This window comes from Herpailurus yagouaroundi, unplaced genomic scaffold (genome assembly GCF_014898765.1).
Source record: "Herpailurus yagouaroundi ecotype Mexico unplaced genomic scaffold, PumYag 181, whole genome shotgun sequence".
In the NCBI taxonomy this organism is placed as follows: Eukaryota; Metazoa; Chordata; class Mammalia; order Carnivora; family Felidae; genus Herpailurus; species Herpailurus yagouaroundi.
Genome location: NW_024412412.1, coordinates 7,348,760 through 7,367,230, shown reverse-complemented (window position 1 = coordinate 7,367,230; position 18,471 = coordinate 7,348,760). Strand labels below are relative to the sequence as shown.

Sequence of the window (18,471 nt, the reverse complement as noted above, 5' to 3'; positions counted from 1 at the left end):
AAAGCACGTGTCCAATGGCTTTGAAGATGTAAAGCAGCGTCTCCTGCCATCCTAGAGGGTCTAATCGCCTGGTTGTGGGTATATAAGTAAATTAAAGCGATGTCTTATCCATAATTGGGCTCAAAACATGTTTTTTTTTTTCAATTCAACAACCACGTATTAAAAAACACCTGTTGAAAACGCAAAATCAACAGAGAAGGAGCAAAAATCATTTTAAAAGGTACAGTTAAACATAATTCACCATGACAGGTAAAAGTTTTCTCTCATCAATTCTGTAGCAATGGTGGATCTGGTTTGTTATGTTTTCCTCATCAGAAATGAAAAGAGCAACCACTTTGCCTGATACATATCTACACATCACATGCACTCAGAAAGAATGCATTCCGAACGGTGATTATCACACATTGGCCCGGAAAGAATACTGCCCACCCCCATAAACAGCTAGACTTAAAACATTTTTAAAAAACAGGCATCGTCCTTCTTGTTGATAGGGAGTTGTGGGAGAGGAAAAATTGTGCCTCACTTGCCATTTGGTTCTGGTGTTTAGCAAACCATTTAGCTCAATTGAAAAATTTCTACTGGTTGCTGCCACTCCCCAGAATTTTAGTGGAGGGAAACCAGAGTTGGCCGATATCTTGAAAGATGGATTATCTTTCATGCATTCTTCTAATTTTACATTCACATTTGGAAAATTTTCTTCAACTGTAATTAGTCATGTTGTTACGCTCTCTCATTAACAGTCTCATCTGACTTCCAAGATGAGCATTACTAATGCTGGATCCTGAGACACACACGCCAATCTCCAGCTAAACTCTGTTCATTGTTTTGCATTGCTGAAGGCTTGGCTTTATTAGAATTTCTATCTCCAAAAACTTCTGTGTTTAATTTCACATTTGGGGCAGGTAATATTTAGTGAAAGAAATTAAAGAGGGCCCACATAAAATAGGATGGCTTCTTGGGAGTGAGTGTACAATCTAGTTTTATCTGAGGTAAAGGGTATATAGTTTAAATGCGTACCTTAAGCAGCTACACGTTACCCATCTGTTACCTTGCATTCTTTAAAAAAAAATTTTTTTTTTACATTTATTTATTTTTGAGAGAGACAGAGAGAGACAGAGTGCAAGCAGGAGAAGGGCAGAGAGAGGGGGAGACAGAATCCGAAGCAGGCTCCAGGCTCTGAGCTGTTAATACAGAGCCCGACGCGGGGCTTGAACCCACAGACTGTGAGATCATGACCCGAGCTGAAGTCGGACACTCAACCGACTGAGCCACCCAGGCACCCCTGTTACCTTGCACTCTACTGGCACAAATCTAAAGTAGAAAATTAGGAGACTAATTTTTAACCCATAAAATATAGTTCCTTAGGAAGGGGCTATAGAAGCAAGTCTTTGGAACCTCAGCTGGGGAAAAGATCCAGAGAAAAGGATTTAAATTTGGGTAGAGAGTCATACAAAATGTTTCTTTATTCTTCTCCTGACTGTATGTTCAATCTCCTGAAAAAGCTGATCACTCACCACTGCCTATGGTAAGTTCTCATGACTCCCATGGGGCCTCTGGAGAGCAGTGGAAAATACGAAATACACCGTATGCTTCATAGTGAGCAAATAAATGGAGGTAGCAGGTATGGTCAAAGTAGGTAACTTCAAGAGCTTCAGGAAGATGAGTTGTATTAAGAGAGGCCAACACTACAGGTGTATCTTAAGAAGGCCATTTACTTCACAAAGGATCTTTGGCAGAAGGAAGCAAGGAGCTTTTCTAGGAGCAACAGCAGCTCCTCTGGGAGCACAACCTTTTCAATCAATTGGCACAACACTCATCAGGGACCGGATGCCTCTGTGACACGCTGTTTGCATTATTAGTAAGCTTTTCCCCTTTTATGCTAATTTTGGGGTTTACTACAGTCAGTATTTCTTACAAGTTGGAGAATCATCTTCCTGAAAAGCCTAAAGAAGTGATTTTTCTAGGTTTCCAAGTAAAGTAATAACACAGATGAACAGCTCAGCCCTTGACACCTCTGATGATTCTGGCCCAGCATTTATGGAGAGACCGTGTTCTCTCAATGGCATATGTGGGGACAAGGCTGATGCTCATTTTAGCGGTTAACTCTGTCATATCTGGTTTTAACTGCAGTGTTTCCTGAAATTTAGGGGACCTGAAATACGTACATACAGACATACAAATCTCGATAACTACATGCCATATCATAGCACTGTCATATGGCTAATTAAATTTACCGGAAGAGTACTTTTTTCAATTATTTAGGAATAAATGTTTCAAAGATATAGTGCAATAAGCACTTATTAAGAGTTGACCATAAAGATACCTTCTGTATTACTGCTACACTAAATATAAACCCAAAATTTTATAAACAATTAGGGAGGCTTTTACTATATTCAGAATGCCTTTTGACTTAAGACCAAAAAAGTGTCAATTTTCCTATTTTAAGGACAACAAAATACAAGTCATTGCTTTAATGCAACCATGTTCCTTAACACCTCTGGATGATTTCATGGAAAAATCTATGTGTGTGTGTATACATATACATACATACATATATGTATACACAGACATATATGTATACACATATATGTCAATTTTGATTGACATAAAAATCGTATTTCCCAAGACGGAACTCATTTTGATGTTGCAATTTTGTTAACCACCTGGTACTTTCTATAGACAAAATATTCTTCCAATGCTTTCAAAACCATTATCTAAGGAGACTTCTTTCCTAAAAGCATATGTAACCTTGCAAAATAATTTGTCCATGTTATCAATAATATAGACATCTTCTTATAGTAAAATAAGCTAATATTATTTGTTTGGGTTTTCATGCATATGAAATGTAACAATGGAAAACCTTTTATAAATTTAAAAAATTGCTTTGTTTTTCATATTAAGGCACAATAGATGCAGACTGGCATGGTCAAATGACATAATTCTATGAAGAATTAATAGTTACAATTAATACTAAGGTACAGAACATTATAGAAGTCAAAGAGTAAAAGAATTATATTTGAATCAATTCAATTTAGATTTTAGACACAAATTTGGTTCCTCCTCTATTATGTTCATGTGCTAAAGAGTTATATTTTTTCAGTTTGTACATAAAATATCATTTTCCTGCATTCATTTAAAATACAGAAGAAGGAAATAATTGTTTATCTGTGTATAACTTAAACTCAACGGTATCTTTTCTTTCAAAGTAGTTAAAGCACAGAAGATAGGCTTCTTAATCTATTTTAAAACAAAGAGAATTATAGTAGGATTTCAACTGCCATTTTTAAGTGAATTTTACTATATATATGCTAATGAAAAATTCTCCCACCTAAAAAAATTTGAGTTACACATATAACCAGGGATTTAAAAAAATACTTCTCACTATCAATGAGTCACATATATTCTCTTCTACAGTGTTAATTAAATCTTTTTAATAAAATAGAATTTAGGCCTTCAAATGTCTTTTTGAGGAGTTAGAAGTGGTTAATGCAATAGAGAGTACATAATATATATCTTATTTTCTGTTTTAGAAGTGGGTTTAAGAAAATTTTTAAAATACTTTCAATGCAACAGGTTTAAATATAATAAAAAACCACAATTATTCTATTTATATAAGCTCACTCTTTAGACAAAACCATCTATATTATGAATCCTATGAAACAGCTCGAGTACCAAAGTATTATTGTTCCTAGTCATACATTAATTTCATAGACCTCAAAATCAGAATTCTAATACAATTGAAATACTGGTAGTCATGCCTCAGACTTTTTTAAAAAATAGTTTTATTATTTTTTTTGTTTTGTTTTTAATATTTTGAGAGAGAAAGAGAGTGAGCAGGGGAAGGGAGGGGTAGGGAAGAGGCAGGGGGAATATTATGCAGGTTCCACGTCCAGTGCTGAGTTGGACACGGAACCGAACATAGAGTCTGAAGTGGGGCCTGATCTCACAACCGTGAGATCATGACCTGAGCCAAAATCAGGAGTTGGACGCCTAACCGACGGAGCCACCCAGGTGCCCCAATAGTTTTACTCTTTATTTATTTATTTATTTATTTATTTATTTATTTATTTATTTATTTATTTTTTAATTTTTTTTTCAACGTTTTTTATTTATTTTTGGGACAGAGAGAGACAGAGCACGAACGGGGGAGGGGCAGAGAGAGAGGGAGACACAGAATCAGAAACAGGCTCCAGGCTCCGAGCCATCAGCCCAGAGCCTGACGCGGGGCTCAAACTCATGGACCGCGAGATCGTGACCCGGCTGAAGTCGGACGCTCAACCGACTGCGCCACCCAGGCGCCCCTAGTTTTACTCTTTTAATAAATGTTTTAAAAACTTGAATTTATAATATACCCCAAATTTTAACTAATATCCTATTTACTCATAAAATTTGAAACTAAATTTATCAAATAAATGTTATAGAAAGTTCATATAAATCAATTAGAGATTACTGTAAATATTAAATGCATAATCAAAACTAATATCCATACATATCAAATATCTTTTAAAATAGTCAATTATCATCAAATGTAAATTCTCAGACCAATTTAACTGCATTTGTGTTTTTCATGCGTCAATTTCTGTTATGCCTACATAACCTAGTCCTTTATACTTGCACATTTAATTTCAGTTAAAACATTTGGTAATGCCTTCTTTTTTTAAAAAATAAAACTCGTAAGTATTTTGACTGTGTATCCATTTATTGACACGCAGTAAGCTCGTAACTGGAAACTTTTTATTAAATATGAACTAAAACTAGTGGTTTACTATATATTTTACAGAGGACAATATAGGTGTTTGTTAACTCGAAGATCAGTCATATATACCTTAGTTACATGTTGATATTCCAATATTCCTTAAGTACTTACTACATGTCAAGCACTATTCTATCTGTTGTGTTATTTTATATGTTTCAAAGTTTCAAAAATATAGTCTTTTGGTACCTTTTATGCTTTCTGAAACTTTAATATGCTCTTTTATATTTTTCGGTCTTTTATATAACTTAAATATTATCTTTCTCCCAAATATGGCTACTCTATTTTATAAAGAATACACCTATTTTTCCTTGAAATTACATAACTATTTTATTTTTTGAAGTTGATGAATTAAGTCAACTGTTATTCCCACCTCCCCTTCTCCCCTCAACCTGTGGTTGTGCACAACAAAAGTTAAGGTAATATTAACCCACAAAAGGTCTTTTTTAAAAAACAGTTAAACATGGAGAAAAACCTGTCAAAATGGGTTGAGTCGTATTCCAGTCCCTAAAGGTGAGAATGGGTTCACCTTTGCCCACATCAAAGCGTCATTCAATGAGATAGCAGATTTCCCGTCTTCAAGGAAAAATACAGGGCCCTGCACACAGAATTGAGGAGAGAGACGATGAGATTATAAATGTCTAACATGGTTTTCAACCTCCAGAAACAGAATCACTCTGATAAAAAACTACTGGCAATATTTAGGCATCGCTAATGGGAATTTTTAAAATATGAGAAAATCCGATTTTTTTGAACTGCTACAAATATCCCTAAATTTTAAAATATCTTAATATGCCCTGATGCCTTTCACAAGAGAATTTAGTTTTATAACTTAAGTTCTTTGAATACAGTAGTGCTACCAATAACGACAGGTAGTGCTAATCTATTAATACAAAGTAAACATTTTATAAAGGCATACATGCCTAGCATAGACTTAAATATATTTTAATCAGATGGCCTGCATCAATACAGCTGGGGAAATTATTCAGACCAGAAGCTCTGAACCTGCTCTCTAGAAGACAAAGAACATGTTGCTGTAGATGTGTCTACATAATTTAAAATCTTGTCAATCATACGATTTACTAGCATATTTATAATTTAGCTATGTCAGTTACTTTGCATGTCAAGGATAGTTCTGAAGCACCAAATGGAAAGAAATCTTTCAATCTGTTTCTCCTAGCTCTCAGAAGGAAAAGCATGATTTAAAAAAACACAAATTGGAATAAAAACTTATCTCCTTAATTATCTTCTAAAGTTATCAGATTTTTTATCACAATTTCAAATGGTACAGCTTGTTGTTAGTAAATTATTCGAGACACTGGAAAATCCATCACATGAAATAGAGAGCTTCCTACTCTCAAGTACCTACCTACTCTCAAGTACCTCTCAAGTACCTACCTACAGGCACTTGAAATTTCATAGTTCTAACCAGAATATTACTTTTCTGTTGAAACAGAAGTATCCTGGGAGAGGAGCACCCCATCTCCATTAGTCATCTGCACTTCAGTGTGTGTAAGATAATTAGTAGGTCTTTTCCTAATGCAGGTTTGGGTGCGGAGAGGTTAGGCAGCCTATGTGTTGGGCCACGTGGCTACTGCAGATGGAGAAAAAGATCTTGAAGGTATCACGACAAATGGCACAGGGAGGGCCGCGACTAGCGCTGAAGATAAACTCTAAATATTGCATGATCTTTTTGCTCTTAATTATAAGTTACTGAATGTACTGCTTTGATTCTTGACCTCTGAATGGAAGTGGATAAAAACTATGCACGTCAGTGTCCTGTTTTTTCAGAAATATATTAGTTAAATATTCCTTACATAAACTTATAGTGTCAAGTCAAGCTATGGTTAGGGTTTACATTAGCAGCAAGCTACTTAATTTAAATGGTTATTCCAAAAAAGCAGCTGTCCCCATTGACCTGGCATATCAGTATGCGAAATGTAATTAGTCACATTCCATGAGAAATCTAAGAATCCACTGAGTAAAATGTGAACACTTCTGGAAGGTGGTGTTCTTTCAGTCCAGACTGTAGTTTCAATCCGCATTCTGTATGGATTCAGCTTTGTTGACTTCACGTGGACACCTACACCTGGCCCTGACTCTGAGATGATGAAGGCCTCTCCACTGTCTGGAGAAAACAGCACGCCTGGGTCACACTGGGAGGCTCTGGAATGATTCACCATCATTACTTTTGACTGTATGTTAGGGACCTTCCTCAGGAATTAGTCATCCCTTGTGACGGATCCCAGTAATTTGTAACTGTTGAAAAATTCAGGAAGTCACTCTAAGAACATATACAGTATATCGATAACACACACCTGCCAGTTTTTAATGTCTTTGTGTTTATAAAACACAAATGGAGAATATAAAGTTAATTTTAATCTATTTAGCTATAATTTATAACTATGTTGATTGTAGCTTTGTCTCCCTTATTTAATTTCCCAAAGGATATGATCTCTATGTATTTGTAAACATTTGTTACTAAGTATACCTATTACATGAATTGCTTTCATGATAATACAAGGAGCATCTCTCTGAATTTATTTTAAGGAGCAAATGACCATTCATACTAACTATATAGCATTAAGGGCAGTGTTTTCTCAGGGGTCACCAGTCTTATTTATAGGTACCGACTTTTATTCAGATTATGCTTATTCTAAGACCATATTGTTTTGAGAGACTGAACAAATGAAAATAATGGAAATGAACAATTTATGCCTTACATTAGGCTGTACCTGGATTTTTAATCCCGTAAGACAAGAGATGTGAATATCTGAATGACTGGGCAGATTTGATCCAGTCACATAATCTGGCCCAACAATTCCTTTGAGTGGTTCTTCTTGTAGTCTCTTTAGTAAAGTTGCATAAACCATTCTTTGTGAATCAGAAGGGGGTGTATATGGAGATTCTTCTGGTGATCTATATTTTCAACAGATATTACATTTTCATTTTCATACAACCACAGAATTATTAAGGTTTAAGTTAGAAACAGTCCCTGATGATTATTTAGTCCCCATTAGAGATGATGGCAAATTAACTTTAGGCTTAATTTATAGTAAAACGAAGTACTTTGAAAAGGCAGAAAACAATAGGATTGTAAATGATGACGGAATATACGCTGACCAAACCAAGATTCATTTTTCGGCAAAGATTAATAGTGAGCCAATCCACATTTTCAATAAATTTGTGTATAATATTAACACCTCAGTATCCCAATTTTTACACTGTCCTCACTCACCGGCTTGTGGACCGTGTGCAAGCTCTCCACGCATCCAATTCCTCAGAGAGGTGCTCAATTTTTAAAGGCACTGATACCACCCGACGTTTTAACAGCTGACTGAAATGTGGAACAGAAATTAACTGACTTCCAAGACTAAGATATGAAAGAAAGCAAATGAACTTTAAATAATTGCCATTTTGGATTTAATAACTACTGTTCAAAAACACGTGTATACACGAATGCGTGTGTGTGTGTGTGTGTGTGTGTGTGTGTGTGTGTGTGTGCGCGCGCGCACGCTTACTTGTATATCTGGCCTTCAAGTTCCCTGGAAAGTTAAAGACGTTCAACACTGTTGGTTGGATGACAGTCTGAGCGAGCGGATGAAAAAGGGACTAGCGAGGGAGGGGGTGGGGGGGTGAGGGAAACAGGTGACGGCGATTCAGGATGTACTTGCTGTGATGAGCACCGGGTGATGTATGGAAGTGCTGAATCACTATATTGTACACCTGAAACTAATATTACATTGTATGTTAACCAACTGGAATTTAAATAGAACTTTAAAAAAACTTAAAAAAAATAAAATGTAAAACTAATAAATAAGGAAATAAACAAATGAAGGACCAAACAAACTATGGAGACTGGATGGTCCAGCCAAGAATGCTGGATAACAGCCACACACAGCAGGGGTGGGAGGTGGTGCATGTCTGAATTACAAATGAGTATCAAGAGTAAGAAAACAAGTGGGAGAATGGCTAGAGCAGAATGTCAACCAGCGGAAAGGAATGGAAATGCTCAGTTCTTGAGAGACAGAGACTGGTGAGAAAAAGCAGGAAAACAGCCACAGTAGTGATCCATCACATCCGCATAAGGAAAACTGGAAACAGGTATATGTGGTATTAATTAGGAGGCTTTAGATAAAGAATTATTAGTCCTAGTTTCTATACTAAGTCACAGACTCCGTGTGCTTTTCAAGGAACTAGTTATGGGACATTTAAAAGCAAAAGCTGTTTGGGAGATAGAAAGAAACAGAATGTAAGACCTTACAGATGAACTTAAGAGTACAGGTAAGCCATTCTGTAATGTACATTTTACGGTTACTCCCTCTAATTGTCCTCATTCTGGGGGCGCCTGGGTGGCGCAGTCGGTTAAGCGTCCGACTTCAGCCAGGTCACGATCTCGCGGTCCGTGAGTTCGAGCCCCGCGTCGGGCTCTGAGCTGATGGCTCAGAGCCTGGAGCCTGTTTCCGATTCTGTGTCTCCCTCTCTCTCTGCCCCTCCCCCGTTCATGCTCTGTCTCTGTCTGTCCCAAAAATAAATAAACGTTGAAAAAAAAAATTTAGAAATAATTGTCCTCATTCTGCTGGGACCTAATAAGATCTGGTGAGGAAAAAGGCACACATCTCCACCTACACACGCCAAACACTATAGTAATACTATCTCAAATCAGTAAGTTATCATTTTCTTCAACCCCAAATTACTGAACTTAAGATCATTTTTTGAGAGAGCGCAAGAAGGGGAGAGCAGAGGAAGAGGGAGAGACAGAATCTCAAGCAGGCTTCACACCCAGTGTTGAGCCCCACGGTGGTGCTCAGTCTCACGATGGTGAAATCATGACCTGAGCCAAAATCAAGAGTCGGATGCTTAACTGAGTCACCCAGGCAACCCCCAAAATTACGGAACTTAAAATTTGTATTGACAACGTGGCTAGCTCCAAAATGAATTCCCTCAACACTGTGCCTTCCGTGTCTACAATTTGGCACTTGACAAGACTTTCCCGCCAGTAGTGTTTGATGATCTACTATATGCAAAGCAGTGTTAAAGCGTGAGGAGAAAACAAGACACTGAGAAACTACCAGCGGGAAAGCTTCCATTCATATGGGGTCACAAGTAATTCCATTTGACCACAGTGGAGAACGCAGAGAAGGCTAAGGTGGACGGCTTGGTCAGAACCCTATTTCTGTAGACCTTTAACGTCAGACTAAGAATCTGGAAGTTCTGTGATGGACACTGGGGAGCCCCGGAGGGCGCTGAGGAAGGGCAGTGCTTCAGGAAGGCAGAAGCCACAGTGGGGTCAGGCAGGCAGCAGGAGGAGGACAGTGATCCAGACAGCAGGTGACCAGATGCAGGGCTACAGTGGGAGGGAGTTACTGCAGACCCTTACTGCGGTCAGAGAAAACACCCGTGACCCTCACCATTAAATTCTGGGAGGCAGAAATAGAACGCCATAGTCAAAAGAAGGGACACAGGAGAAGCAGCAGTTTGAGAAGGAAGAGGATGTTCATTTTGAGCACACAGAGTTGAAGCCAGGGTTCAGTGAGCCACAGAGCGATGTCACAATAACTGGCAAGGTAGAGCTACAGAACGGGCCAGGTTTCTGAAGGACAGAGTACAGAGAGGGGAGCAGAGGGGAGGGGAGGGGAGGAAGAAGACCGAGAGGGAGCTGGGAAGCAGAGGAAGGAACAAGCCTGGGGACTCAGCCTGAGGGCAAGGCGGCAGTGTGAGCACAGGACAAGAGACACCATAATCAGGGAAGTTCTTTCCAATTAGGGCCTTAAGTTTCTCCTTCTCAACTGTTTCTCTCAGACACATTCTCCCAGGTCTCTTCAGCCTTACAAAAGCCTCCTTTCATTTCTGATATTATTTCAAGGGACCATTTTCTCTCTCTTTACTTTCATTAGCCAAGTCATATTTATTAAATGAATATATTTCATTAAATAGATTTTAATTCCATGTGGTACATACAACCCTATTGCTCCCAGATTTTCAAATTATTAAAAGCTGCTTTCACATCTGGGCCTGCTGCCTGCACAGAAGTAGGTTTTTCCCTGAGTGCCTAGCAGTGGCCCCTCTGCCCCCCTGCCTGGTCTGCTCTGGGTGGGGGCCCTCCATATAGGCAGGACCTTCTCTGCGACCAGAAGGAAGAGGGGGGAAGAGAAAGCTTTGCCTGTCTCAGAATCTCTGCCCGCGTGAAGGCCCTCAGGACAACTGCTTAGTCTCACACTCAGCACTGTTGGGGGTCAGCTACTCTACCGCTTAGCAAACCGGTCAACTTGGAAATGCTGTGTGGGGAAGGCACTGTGGGGCTTTCTTTTTGATTATAACAAGTTTTAAGCACAATGGCCAACATTCAGCAAGCTGTCAGAAGATACAGGAGTCTGGCAGGAAGGGTACACCCAACTAGAAAATACTGACTTACCCACTATTCACAAATCCTCTTTACTCTGCTTTTTCCTACTATAGAGATCGGAAAGGTAAAATACCCAGTTTTTGCTCTGGTTTTTTTTTTTTTTAATTTTTAAATGTATTTTTTAAAGTTTATTTTATTTTTATTTTTTTTTAATGTTTATTATTTTTGAGAGAGAGAGAGAGAGAGACAGACGCAGACAGCAAGAACAGGAGGGGCAGGGAGAGAGGAAGACACAGAATCGGAAGCAGGCTCCAGGCTCTGAGCGACCAGCACAGAGCCTAATGCAAGACTCGAACTCAGAGACTGAGAGATCATGACCTGAGATGAAGTCAGCTGCTTAACTGACTAAGCCACCCAGCAGGTGCCCCTTAAGTTTATTTTTATTTATCTTGAGAGTGAGAGTGAGAGTGAGAGTGAGAGTGAGAGTGAGAGTGAGAGAGAGAGAGAGAGAGAGAGAGAGAGAGAGAGAGAGAAAGCAGGGGAGGGACAGAGACAGAGGGAGAGAGAGAATCCCAAGCAGGCTCCACACTGTCAGCATCACAGCCTAACACAGGGCTCGAACCCACAAACTGTGAGATCATGACCTGAATGACCTGAGCTGAGATCAAGAGTCTGCTTAACTGACTGAGCCATCCAGGGGCACCTTCCTCTTCTTTTAAAATTCGGGTTCCATAGATCCGGTCGGTAGGATGCCAGCCTAAGGGGACCTCTCCTTCCTGAGTCACATGGCCTCATCCTTTGGGGTCCCCATCCTGTCACCTTTCTCTCCTTCCCACTTAGACTGCAGACATAATACACATGACCCTGTCACCAGGTAGTTCAAGCAAGTGGAAGGAAACCAGGGAGGTCAGTGTCAAAAGAAGGGAAGAATTCAGGTCCTCAATGGACTCTGGCTGCAGCTCTAATGGCCCTGGAATGTGGAGACCCCAAATGTCTCGACAGAAGACCAATAAACCCCACACGTTTAAGCTACAATTAGGATTTTGATTATTTATAGCCTAATTTACTTCTAATTCATATAGTTTGATTGCTGCTTTATTATAAAGTACATACTGGATGAATAAACGGATACATGCAGTATGTATCTGGTGCCTTCTGGACACACTTAGGGACTAAAACCTTAGGGAAAGGAATGTCTCTCATTTCATACCAGAAGAGAAATCATTTTTACCTTGTGTACTCATAAAGTGCTGGAACAATGCTTTGGTACTGTCTTCTGATGGCCAATAATGCACCAATATAACCACATAAGATGAGCAATTCATTTCGAGCTCTAAAAGAGAATATAGTTTTTAAAATTCTTTTAACTTGAGGTATAGAACATTACTCACATATATAGTTACCGTGCTTATATCTCTGTATTTTGATGGGTGACATTTATAGCAAAATATGTTTAGAAAATTTTCTCAACTTGAAGATGTTTTATTCATGAGTTGAGTCCCTTTCAGACATTTATGCTACAGCACAAGTAATGTTTTAACTTTTGGCTCCTTGTTTTCCTCTATCCCTTGGCCGTTTCTTCATGCAAATTTCTAAGGAACTCATTAGGCCTGATTTAGGAATTCCTGGCACATTACAGACTCTAAGCAAGGACAGGGCACACCCTCTCGATTTCCCGCTGGGGAAACGTCTAAGTTTCCCAGGCTGTGGCAACGTCTTTCCCGCACTGCCATTAAAACAGTAATAGCCCAAAGCCTCCATTGCAAACTATACACCATCTCCGGGGACTTTCGTTCTGTGGACGAGTGTCCTTCCATGATACCTGAATGCAGGGCTGGTAACTAGATGTCACTCCCTAGCACCTTCACTTTTCCCCCAGTAGTATGCTCTGTGCACAGTGGCTGTTTAACAGACATGACCACCAGCTTCTTGAGGACTTCGGGTCTAAGACCACCCCAACGCTCTGAATCAGCCCTATTTGAACCAGGTGTGTGTTGTGTGTGTGTGTATCCATGTGTGTCTGTGTGTCTTGTCTTTGTGTCCATGTGTGTCTCTATGTGTGTGTGTCCATGTGCATGTGTGTTCATGAGTCCATGTGTGTCTGTGTGTGTGTACGTGTATGTGTCCATGTGTGTGTGTCTATGTGTCTGTGTACACATAAATAAATATACACACTCTAGGTATTAGTAAATAGGACCATGAGAATTTATTTTTTCCGTTTCCAATTGACCTCTGTATTTTTTCTTAAGAATAGCAAATATAGATGTAATTTTTCTCCAAGGGCACTTCCCTATCCAAGATGATCTTATTTCTTGATATGAACACCAAAAACAATATAACCATTTTCAAGCATTACATAGATTCCCTTATGTATTTTGGAGTAAAAGCACTTACTTAGTACACGTATGCAAGACTAATTTTTCAGTACGGATATAACTCAATAGGTCAAGAACGGGGTAAACGGTATCCAATGTCCATTCTGAGCTACTGATGCATTCTGGCAAAACAAAACCAAATAAGAGATGATCTAAATAATCATACTAATCATGTTCATCCAATTTTTAACTTACATAATTAATTCTCTCCTGGCCATCTCATCTGGACAAGTATTGTACATCCACCCTCTCTCAAGTCCCCATAGCACACAATCAGCAATCTCTTCCTTTTTTAAATTTAGGATGGCTGGTGTCTGACTTTAAGGCTGCTTGTCAATACTAATGAAAGGCTAAAATCAGTGAGTAGACTTGAGTTGATACCACCAACGGAAAACTTACCTTTGATGAAGTCAATACCAATAGGAAGGGCTTTTTCAGGCTCTTGACTTAACAAGAAATACTTCACAGTTTCAAATATATTACCATCCGCAAGGGCAGCCTCTGCTAACTGCATACATTCTTCTACTGTGGGTAGCTTGCACTGAAAAGTAATCGGTTTAATGACGTTACTAAAACTTAGAGGGATACACGCAGCAGGATAAGTACTAAATATCTCCAATATGCCTACTATGCTCTTCCTAGTAAAGTTGCTCAAAACAGATGTCAGTGAGATAATTTTTATTAAAAGCACACATTTATGAAAATATCTTTAGGATCTAATAACAGTAAATAAGATGTTAATTACCTAAGTGCATCAGTAGTTTTTCATCACACAAATACTTAATGAAAAAGGTAGAAGTAAATTATCCTGTGATATTGGAATTAGTATCCACACATGTAACTTAGAAAAACACATGCTGAGATTTATCACTTCAGAATATACTGACCACTGTCAGAAACTACATTAAATACAGAAAACATAAAAAATACACTCTGACATCTCACACACACTGTGGAGTTTAATTTTGCTTGGCCTTTGAGACAGAGCAACTTAATTTCAAGTAGAAAGGCAAAACACGTTACAAGCTCTCAAAGTTTTTAGCTCTGACATTCTGAAATGCCACAAAATGCAGATTTTGAGCCCAGGAAACTTCATTACTGGAAAATGAAAAGCACTACTCCCCAGTTTTTCAAATGATTTTTTTTTCCTGTTGAAACTCAGTCTGCTCCTCCCTTAGGTACGTTCTCCTGCTTCCAGGGTGCAGGCGGGGGTTTCCTGCATTGTCCCCCTTCCAGCACCTATAAATAGTTAATGTTTCTTCTCACTGGGATTGGCAACCACTGATGTGGTGCTTCCACAAAGGTATTTTGTGTTACGAGTCCAGAGGGCGCGGTTCGCGCACAGCAAGGTTGCCCATCTCCTCACCTCTGAGGTTTATCACTTTCTTCCCTCTCACTTTTATGTCCCCTTAAGTTACTAGGTTGGTTTATTCAATAGTTTCTGTTTAAAGGGGGTTTGGAGATGGGGGACAGATGATTGGGATTAAGGAGTGCACCTGCTGTAATGAGTACCGAAGGGCTGAGTCACTATATTGCACACCTGAAACTGATATTACATTGTATGCTAACTACCTGGAATTTAAATTAAACTTAAAAATCAAATAAAAATTATATAAATTGAATATTTTGGATTCCACAATCTCTCTTAAAAAATTACAATGAACTAAATTAAAGGAGCTCTCGTATACATAAAATTTCATATTGTTTCCCCAACTTCATTAACTAAATGCCAGTTATTTACTGAGCAACTATGTGCACTAGGTATTACAACTGGCTAAAGTTCTTCACTTTGACATATGCTCTAAGAGTAAAGGGAATAAAAAAAAATGGTTTCTATTGAAATTTTATCCTCAAATAAAATATAATAAGAGTAAGATGACCATTGCTGTAATTCCCATCCTATCTTAAAATTCTAAGTTATCTAAATTAAGATAATATTTAAAAATATAATTTGTAGCATTACTTGTGAAACTGTCCACAGGTAGTAGTAACACCTTTACACCTAACTGACTAGTCTTTGTAAACAGTTATCAGTGAAGTCTGAGCAGAAAGTCTAATTATATCCTTTCAGATTGTGTGACAAAAAGGCGATGCGAATGCCATCCTGCCTGTGTCATTACGAGCGTGTAAACACAGACAAGTATTTCTCCTCTCTAAGCCCCAACATTAGTGCTTGCTGCTATCACCTCATACAGGGCATAGGGTGTATATTTAAAGCACCATGCAGCAAATGTAAGGTTCATACTTCCTTCCCTCTGCATTTTCATTTCAACACAGGAACAGCTTTTACTTGTCATGTTTGTAAAAGTGAAGCACAACTCACTTAGAAAATATTTCACAGAACACAAAGTGTGTAAAGAAGTCAGGCCACCCATAATCTCACAACCCACTGGTCACTGTTCATGATTACCATCTCATAAGTATCGTCCCTCATCTCACACACACAGTTACTCACACACATACACACTTGCTCAAACACTCACATATACACTCACTCATGCACACACATGCTCACTCTATCTGTGTTATCATAATACTTAGTAAGTATCCACTGTTGGATGAAAAGGGCCACAAAACACTGCATGGGGCGCCTGAGTGGCTCAGTCAGTTAAGCGTCTGACTTCGGCTCAGGTCATGATCTCACAGTTCGTGAGTTCGAGCCCCGAGTCGGGCTCTGTGCTGACAGCTCAGAGCCTGGAACCTGTTTCAGATTCTGTATCTCTCTCTGTCTGCCCCTCCACTGCTTGCACTCTCTCGCACTGTCTCAAAAATAAACATTAAAAAGTAATTTTTAAACACTGCAGACAAATCAAGGGTCATGAAGTGGGGTCATTTAAGTGAAACAAAACACTGCTATTTTCATATTAAAGACAAAAAAATGTTTTACTGTAAGTTATATTTTTCTTAAAAGACCTGTATATATCTCCTTAAATATATAATAATTAACATAAATATGTGCAGTTATTTTCAAAATGAAAATCATATGGCATGTATTTCATATTCTGCTTTTTTACAGAACTGTTTTATAGCCTTGTACCAATGTCAATAAAAAGAGAACTTCATGATCTTTTTAATGGGTGAAAAGCATTGAAATACATAAATGTACTGCAATTTATATACACAATCTCCCTATTGTTGAACATTTTGGTTATTTTTATACATAATCTTGGTTCATAAACTCCTATATTCTACAAAGGAGTATTTTTTAAAAGCACTTTAAAGCAATGCATGTGAATTTCATCATAATTAACTCTCTTAAAGATCCTAAACTGCCTATTTGTAAAAGTTGGCAAAAATGCACCTTAAGGTGCAGAGGGGCAGAGTGGGATGGATGTGGAGTCAGACGTGGTAAAGCTCAAGTCTACACTCTGCCTTTAACTAACTAACTAGAGGCAGTTGCTTAAGCTCCCCGAGCTCACTTTTGCTGTAAAATAGGAACAATGAGCCTTGCTTTTTGGGGTTTCCATGTGAATTCAGTAAAATACAAACATATGTGAAAATTCAGAACTGTCTCAAGCACACAGAAGCTCAACCAATGTCACTTACTGTTATCACTTCTGTTATATCTATAAAAGGGTTCGCGAGGGATCATATGTTTCTCTGCCTGAATCTTTATTTGCCCTAACCTAAAATTAGTTAAATCCTAGCACTGCATTCCAAATTAGAATATGTAATACCCTTAGAATACCTTCTCATGAAGATCATTTATCTCTTCAGTACACCCTGGGTAGAAAGCACAGAGTTTAACTAACTGTAGTTCATTGTCAGGAGTCATCAGGAGAAGATCAGCTGCCAAATTCCTATGCACATAACAAAGGGGGAAACTGATTCAACAAGGAAAAAATCTAAAAATAACATTTAGAACTATTTCAAAGGAAGAAAACTCTGATACTGCCTTTGGTTTTCTACTAACATAAAAAATACTAATCTTCTACTTAATTATGAAAGACCTCCAAACGTGGATGACAGATAAACCAAACGGCATGAAGGAAAAATATATTAGGAAATTTCTATAATTTTGTAAAAATCTTAAATCTGTATATATTTGCAATTAATTTTGCTATTACAGAATTATTCTCTAAGCAAACTAAGCAGTATTAGATATGTCCTGTGGAGTGAATTATGAAGCAAGCTTTGTGAAGGCTACTTTTCATCAGCTTTTGTTATGGCCGCAACCACAGCTGGATTAAGCCACTCTTTAAAACCAGGAGAATACTGACTGGGGCGCCCGGTGGCTCAGTTGGATGCATCCGACTTTGGCTCAGGTCATAAATCTCATGGTTTGTGATGTTGAGCCCCATGTCAGGCTCAGAGCCTGGAGCCTGCTTCAGATTCTGTGTCTCCCTCTCTCTCTGCTCCTCCCCCACTCGTGCTCTGTCTCTGTCTCTCAAAAATGAATAAACAAACAATAAAAAAGAATAATACTTAGATATTTTAAGTTTCGAATTTCAGGTGTTTTGCATCTCTCTTAAACGTTACGTGGAAATCAAAGATAGAAATGCAGTTTCCTGATTTACTTTTTTAAAGATTCAATGAAAGGAATAATGCACTTAAAAATAAGGTATTTTAGGGACGCTTGGGTGGCTCAGTTGGGTGAGCGACTGACTCTTGATTTCGGCTCAAGTCATGATTCCAGGGTCATGGGATAGAGCTGCATGTCAAGCCCCAAGGTGGGGTGCCATGGTTGGCATGGAGCCTGCTTAAGATTCTCTCTCTCTCCCTCTGCCCCTCCCGAGCTCATGCCCACTCTCGCTCATGGTCTCTCTCTAAAATAAAAATAATTTTAAAAATAAAAAATAAAAAAGAAGGTATATTAAAGCGTCATGTGTCATATTTAACGGCTTTATGTTAAAAATGTTCTCTATGATATCCTCTTTAAAAATCATTAGGTGGGGGCGCCGGGGTGGCGCAGTCGGTTAAGCGTCCGACTTCAGCCAGGTCACGATCTCGCGGTCCGTGAGTTCGAGCCCCGCGTCGGGCTCTGGGCTGATGGCTCA

At 38.6% G+C, this 18,471-nt stretch overlaps 1 protein-coding gene across 11 annotated transcripts in view; it reads right to left on the bottom strand.

Annotated features, from left to right (window-relative positions):
- Positions 1–4,658: 4,658 nt before the first annotated feature.
- WDR17 (WD repeat domain 17) overlaps positions 4,659–18,471 on the bottom strand; it is a 113,526-nt gene continuing 99,713 nt past the window's right edge. For 8 of the 11 annotated variants that reach the window (XM_040489850.1, XM_040489853.1, XM_040489855.1 and 5 more), the window contains 7 exons: positions 17,163–17,274; positions 13,874–14,015; positions 13,494–13,596; positions 12,331–12,432; positions 7,992–8,090; positions 7,477–7,672; positions 4,659–5,351 (listed from right to left, as the gene is read on the bottom strand). In XM_040489850.1, coding sequence (XP_040345784.1) covers positions 5,232–5,351; positions 7,477–7,672; positions 7,992–8,090; positions 12,331–12,432; positions 13,494–13,596; positions 13,874–14,015; positions 17,163–17,274 — 874 coding nt within the window. In that variant the 3' untranslated portion in view covers positions 4,659–5,231. Of the gene's footprint in view, positions 5,352–7,476; positions 7,673–7,991; positions 8,091–8,281; positions 8,486–12,330; positions 12,433–13,493; positions 13,597–13,873; positions 14,016–17,162; positions 17,275–18,471 lie in introns of those variants that run through there. The other 3 variants (XM_040489852.1, XM_040489854.1, XM_040489860.1) reach the window with 2 other exon arrangements.